Source organism: Phaeoacremonium minimum (assembly GCF_000392275.1).
Source record: "Phaeoacremonium minimum UCRPA7 unplaced genomic scaffold PA7_03_scaffold_334, whole genome shotgun sequence".
In the NCBI taxonomy this organism is placed as follows: Eukaryota; Fungi; Ascomycota; class Sordariomycetes; order Togniniales; family Togniniaceae; genus Phaeoacremonium; species Phaeoacremonium minimum.
The window spans coordinates 1-6180 of record NW_006921238.1 but is presented as its reverse complement, the minus strand read 5'-3'; the positions used below and the strand labels follow the sequence as shown (position 1 = coordinate 6180).

Sequence of the window (6180 nt, the reverse complement as noted above, 5' to 3'; positions counted from 1 at the left end):
AGATAGATGTCTCTAAAGAGGAAGGTAGGTAGGCAAGTACCTTGCAAGCCTTCGCCGAAAGGAAAACAATATTAGAGAAGAAAAGGGTAAGGCGAAAAGCACTTTACGCGCCTCGACGCGTGTTGTTCTCCCAAACACCAGACCAACACATAATAATACCTGCCTCCCTTGGGCAATTACTGTATGTAAACACAGATATCCCATATTCATACCCAAACACACATTGACATTGGCACATTGACCGTTCTCACCACAGTTTCTCCTTTTCCACTCACTGCTCTCTCTCTCTCTCTCTATCTCTGTCCCTCGACATGTCTACCCCCGGCCCCGCCCCCGTCGACGTTGTCGCCCACATCGCGTCGGCAGATGAGTTTTCAGCACTCATCTCGTCCAACACGTACGTCGTCGCCGACTTCTTCGCCGACTGGTGTCCTCCCTGCAAGGCCATTGCGCCTCTCTACACCAAGATGGCCACTGCCAGCAGCGTCCCCGGCCGCCTCGCCTTTGCCAAGATCAACGTCGACCACGTCCCTGCCGTCGCCCAGTCCTACGGCATCTCCTCCATGCCCACCTTCCTCTTCTTCGCCGACGGCCGCCCCGAGCCCGTCGCCACTCTCCCCGCCAACGGCCCCACCCCGGCCGGCCCCTGCGTCCACCTCGTCGACGCCAAGGTCGCCCAGATCCGCGGCGCCGATCCCCGCGCCCTCAACGCCGTCGTCCTCGCCCTCACCGCCCTGGCCAAGGCCGCCCCGCCAGTCAACCCCGACGCCCACGCCCAGCCAAAACCGTCCTTGGTGGCCGGCGATGCCAACACAGTGGTGAGTCGTTGCCGCCAGAACCCTTCGCATCCACACCCAGCCCCCCTCCCTCTAGGTAGTCTTGCAGAATGGCACGCCTGACACGCTGTGACAAACAGGCTGCTTGAGGCTCCGTAGACAAGCCTATGAAAAGAGAATCGCATCGTGCATGAACGAGTTTCTTGTCTATAACGCAACAGCAAGCAAATTGGCATCGGGGCAGGGCGGACAGCTCGCTTAAACTACGTGTCTTTAATGCCACGTTCACCTGGGACTGTTGCTCAAACAAGTCTGTACTACGAACTTCATTACAACTCTCTCGATCAAACTTGATACTAGGCGGAGATGGTACGAGAGGCCCGTCCGTCTTAATCTCATACTCATACCACCACAAATACTCAGCAAGACACACACGATCCGGGCCACAAGACAGGTAGATTGCCCAGCCTCTATTATAGCCCGACCCCGTATGCCCCAATTTGATCCACCGTGCAAGTCACACAGATAGATGACACAAGGCTTCCAATTACAGTCCATGCTTGCTTTCTTAATTCTTCGGTGCTGCTGCTGCTACTTCTCCTACTACTCTTTCCAAATGTGGTATCATGTTGCCAAAAAGACTCCCTCTGCTTTCTCTTGGGAAGATCATTACGCCACGCCACGCCACGCCACGCCATACATAAAGTGGAATGCGACGTAGATGCCATCCAGTCAAGCCCTTTCAAACACTCCCATGCCCACTACCCGCCGGAGCCGCCGAACACAGCACATTCTTCTACCCGGACGCCACAATCTCTCTGGGCTACTGTCTATCCTTCCAATGCTGTAACAAATCATCGCCATCGCCGGGAAAGCCCCTTTCAGGAGACACTGGCACTCATATAGTTCGTCGTCATCGTCATCGCCGTCGTCATGCTTCGACCAGGTTGCCACACCGCCCGCAAGCCAATCGCTGCCGGCCAGCGACTCGCCGCGCCTTGAAGTTCTTACTTCCGCACTTGGAGCACCTCATCTCCTCGCCCTCTTCGGCATCGGTCCGGTCGTCCTCGCTCGTCAGCTCTGAGCTCAGTTTGCTCACGACTGAGTCAGCCCTGAGGTATGGGGAGCGGTCTCTTTCGCCCGGGGTTAGGCGAGCATTCTCTTCGCTCAAAGAGCCGGCAGAGAGCGGAGACGGTCGACGGTTCCCCTCGGCGCTCAAATCACGCTGAACTGCAGTCCCCGGCGGCATGCTTTGCCTTCGAAGGCCTTTAGGCCCGTCATCGTGAGAAACAGTGGGGCTTAATTGGATAGATGTCGAGTTGGCCAGAGGTGACTTGATCGTCGGACCTACGCTCTTACGTCTTGTCGCCCTGTCCTTGTCCTTGTCTTTGTCTCGATCCTTCTCGAGCCCCGACGACGGCGTGGCTTCGCTGGCAGTCCTTGTGTGGTGGCCATGGGAGCTGCTCCCTGTAGAGTTTGTTGTGCCGCCACCGATGGCACTCTTGAGCCCAGCGATGCCTCTCCACCTGTTCAGATTCCAGAAGCTGTAACTTGCCCCGGCAGCATCCAACCGCAGCTCATCATCCTCGTCGGCGGGGCGGAACACAAAGCTCGGTATTGGCGGAGATGCCGGTCCGCCCTCTTCTTCTCGCGGGTCGCCTTCCTTCGACGGTCTTGATTCGTCTTGGTTTTGATTGAGTCTTACCGAGAGGCTATCAGTCCTATGTGGTAATCCCGGACTGGCCACACTGCTAATTGGACTTGCCGGCATGCTCTCGGAGGGATTATTACTGTTATAATTGTGGCTCCGAGCGTGATTTGGTGAGACGGTTGCATATTGCTGCTTTCGCGCATCAGCAGCCAGATTGCCCTTGCTCCCGCTTGCGGGGGTGCGCATGTTTTTGCTTGGAGAAATGCTCCGCTCACTCCTGGTTGGTGTTCCGATGCTACCAACCAGCGACGACGGTCTGCCGCCCTCGATGTTCTGCCGCCATGATAGTATCATGTCTGAGCTCACCTGGGGGCTCCCGTGGGCACTGTTGCCTCCAGTCAGCACACCGGGAGGTAGCGGCTGGCTCAAACTTCCGCGTCTCGAGTGCGCCGCGCTGCTTGCGCTGGTCCGGGTCAAAATGCTTGCGCTCCGTCCCACGAGCCCGGTCCCATGCGCACCGAGCTTCTTGGAGAAGGCACTCCCAGTCTCCCAGTTCTCGTGTCTTCTCTTGGCGAAGGCACAGTCCTGCCTGAAGATTTTAATGATCCCATGCTCATCGGTTGTGACGATGATGTTGCCGTCATAATGCGTTGACCGCGCAATATAACCAGGGGACTCTTCTGGTTTCTTGATGCTGAGTGTCGGGGTTGGGAGCGGCTCATGGTTCTGGCTCAGCTCCGACAGGCCTGTCTGGGATGCGACTGCCGTACTCTCGTCGGTGGGCAGGAGAGTGACTGGCGGCGGGTTGCAGAGGTCGTAGATTGGGTCCCCAGAGCCGGACAGGAGCATCCTGGTCTTCGTTGGGGCGAAGACAGCCGTCGTGACGATCTCCCCATGCGCGTTAAAACTTTCGTATGCCTGCTTGTCTTTGTTTTCGGCATCTGCAGGGCTCATATTCCAGATGAAGGTTTTCCGGTCCTCACTGCCGCTGATGACGTACGTTCCATCATCGCTGAAACTTGCACTGATCTGTGTGGAGGTATTCTCATGGCCTTTGAACTTGACCTCAAGACTGCCGTCTTTCATGCTGTACACGCGTATGCGGGAGTCATTTGTAGATATGAGTACCCGAACTTCACCAGTCTCAGTGCCACCGGAGGCATTTGAACCCGGTGCAAAGATCATCGTCTGTATGCCAGTGATCTTAGACCCTCTCGAGTTCTTGCCCCGGGACGACTTTGCGTGGATCTGACTACTATACTTCAAGCCCTCCGTCTCGTAGAGCATGCACAGCCCATTCAGCACGCCCGCAATCGCCGTCTTGCCGTCTGGTGAAAAAGCCACAGCCGTGATTAGATCTGGTAATTGTACGGTGTAAGCAACCGACTTGTCGGGTATGCTCCATAGCCTCAGCATAGTATCCAGGCTACCAGCCAAGAAAAAACGGTCGTCGGTAGGATGGAACGCAACCTTGGTGACCAAGTCCTTATGCTTGAAGGTACAAAGACACTCTTTGCGGCTGACGTGCCATAGCCGGACCGTCTTATCCATGCTGGTGGACAAGAGAAAGTTGTTTTTGCTCCAGCTCAGATCTAGAACCTCGCCTGTATGCCCCGCGAACTCACGAACAGGTCGCTCCTTGAACACCGGGGCGGACAGCCTCTCGCCAACCGCGCCGCTCGCCGCTTCCTCCTCTTCCTCGGTTCTGCGATCCTCTTGGGTGACAATCACGGCCCATACCCTGACAACCGCGTCCTTGCCAGCGGCAGCAAAATATCTCCCATCCTTAGAGAACTCGGTCGCCCAGATGGCTCCGCCGGTCCGCTGCCTCCTTCGACCTCCCGCGCCAGCAACGCTCACGGTCACAATAGGACCCTTTTCCTCCACGCCATCTTGTGTCGCCTTCGGGTGTGTGCCGACCAGTTCTTGGGCCAGAAACATGCGGTTGAATTCCCGGTTCCTCTTGTTGTGCGCCTTGATGCGAATATACCTCGGTGGCTCTTTGTGGTGGGGTATGTAGCCTCCAGCTTCGACGATGCTCGAAAACACGCGCGCATTGCTACCGTCGGTCCGTGGCTCTCCGCTGAATTCAGAGTCACTGTCGGGGATATCGTCGTCTTTGGGCCTTTTGGAGGCGCGCATACTGAGGCGGCTGAGAAACGAGACGCCCTTCCTGGTAGTCACGAGGTCTGTCAGCACGAATCTCTCTTCACGGAATGTGGGTGGTTGTGGTTGTGATTAGAACCAGCTTGATTCGATAGCAACGCTCTACCGGTACAACAAACATACTTCTTGTCTTTCGCAGCATCCCCAACAGGTGTGGATTGTATTGAGTTGAGATCCAAGTTGGGATTTGGGGCGCCGTCGGTAGCCGGGCTGGGGCTTTCGGGGCGAGCTGTAGCAGAGTTCCTCAGGCGACTTTGCTTCGATACGGAGTGGTCGGTGTTTGTGCGCCGGAAGATGTGCTATGTCAGAGGCAGCATCGTCAGTAACCGTCATTTCGAACCACAGTCCATCCCAGAATACATCTGATGCCCGCCGCAGCTCCATTATCATATCAAGCAGTTGAGTAGGTTGTGTCTCGAATCTCCCCGCAAATGAAACCTGCAATCCAGGATGGGACCAGCATGTACGTACCTGCGACAGAGGGTCAACGGCGGTGTTGCTCGGCGTGTTCACTGGCTGAGGAGCGACGGATGAAGGCGTGGCCCGGGCAGCGCTGAGAGAACCGTTGGCGCCGTCATCGGCATGCTCCTTGTCCCTGAGCTTGTCCTTCGAGGCGCCGATCAACGTACCGGTTCGAGCAAGCCTAGCTGGCGTCCTCTTGTTTGGTGTAGAAGCGCCGGGGGCGTGTGTGCCTAGGGTTGCGGCGCCGTTGTCAGCAAGCAGATTATGAGAATGTTACCGAGGAGCGAGCACGTCACGGTGAAGAGAATAGTGTAGGGCGTAGTACGAAAGGGTACAGTATAGCCAGCTTCAACCACCGGGATGGTAGGAAGAAAGGCACAGGGCAGTGACTTAGGCCCAGAAGGAGGCGGGAACGGAGGACTGCTGATGCCAGAAGGCCAGTACTCCGCGGGAGTGCGTGGGTGGGCATGAAGGTGCCGATGTACGTGTATGATATGAGAAGGTCCATGTATAGTGGGACAGCAAATATGAGAACTACATACCGCCGTAAGCGTCCGAGGATGTTGTAGCTGACTTGGTGTCTCGACTGGCGGCGGCGGCGGCGGCGGCAGTAGCAGGTGAATGTGGCGCGTCAGACGGTAATGGTTCATGGGGGGCCGAGGTAATTGTAGTCGTAGTAGGGGAGGAGGAAGTGGACAGCATCCTCTCGGCGAGGCGGTCAGACCTGTCATGCTGCTGGCTGTCCTGGGAGACGTTCAGGGCCGGAAGAGTGGCAGCCATCATCTCCCATCATGTGTGACGCCTCGGCGGAGCCTCATTCGCAATTTGAGTCGGGCCCGATCTGCTCTGGTCTGCTCTGGTCGGGTCAAGTGCTCTGATACTCTGGTAGTGTTCAGCACAGTCCTATACAGTAGGTATCGCGAGGAGGGGATTTCAAGAGCTTGGCGCCTGGGTGGCTTGATGGACGAGCGAGCGGGTCAGATTGACGTTGGGCCCGTATAATGCGAAGGCCAGTACCAGCACCGGTACAGTACCGTACCTACAGGGAGGAGAGGACGAGCTGAGGAGCTGAGGAGCCCAGGGCGCGCGGCACGGCACGGCGCAAACAACTCAGGATCGCAACGT

The 6180-nt window shown here is 56.9% G+C and overlaps 2 protein-coding genes across 2 annotated transcripts; one reads left to right on the top strand and one right to left on the bottom strand.

The window, feature by feature from the left end:
* Positions 1-311: 311 nt before the first annotated feature.
* On the top strand, positions 312-909 carry UCRPA7_4352 (putative thioredoxin-like protein; the record flags this gene model as incomplete). The annotated part of the gene is made up of 2 exons (XM_007916923.1): positions 312-818; positions 874-909. 2 exons carry the CDS (start codon positions 312-314, stop codon positions 907-909), a joined length of 543 nt encoding a protein of 180 aa, XP_007915114.1.
* A 798-nt stretch (positions 910-1707) lies between these two features.
* Positions 1708-4569, bottom strand: UCRPA7_4351 (putative wd repeat domain-containing protein; the record flags this gene model as incomplete). Its single annotated transcript, XM_007916911.1, has 1 exon — positions 1708-4569. The coding sequence occupies one exon, from the start codon at positions 4567-4569 to the stop codon at positions 1708-1710; it is 2862 nt and encodes a 953-aa protein (XP_007915102.1).
* Positions 4570-6180: the final 1611 nt, after the last annotated feature.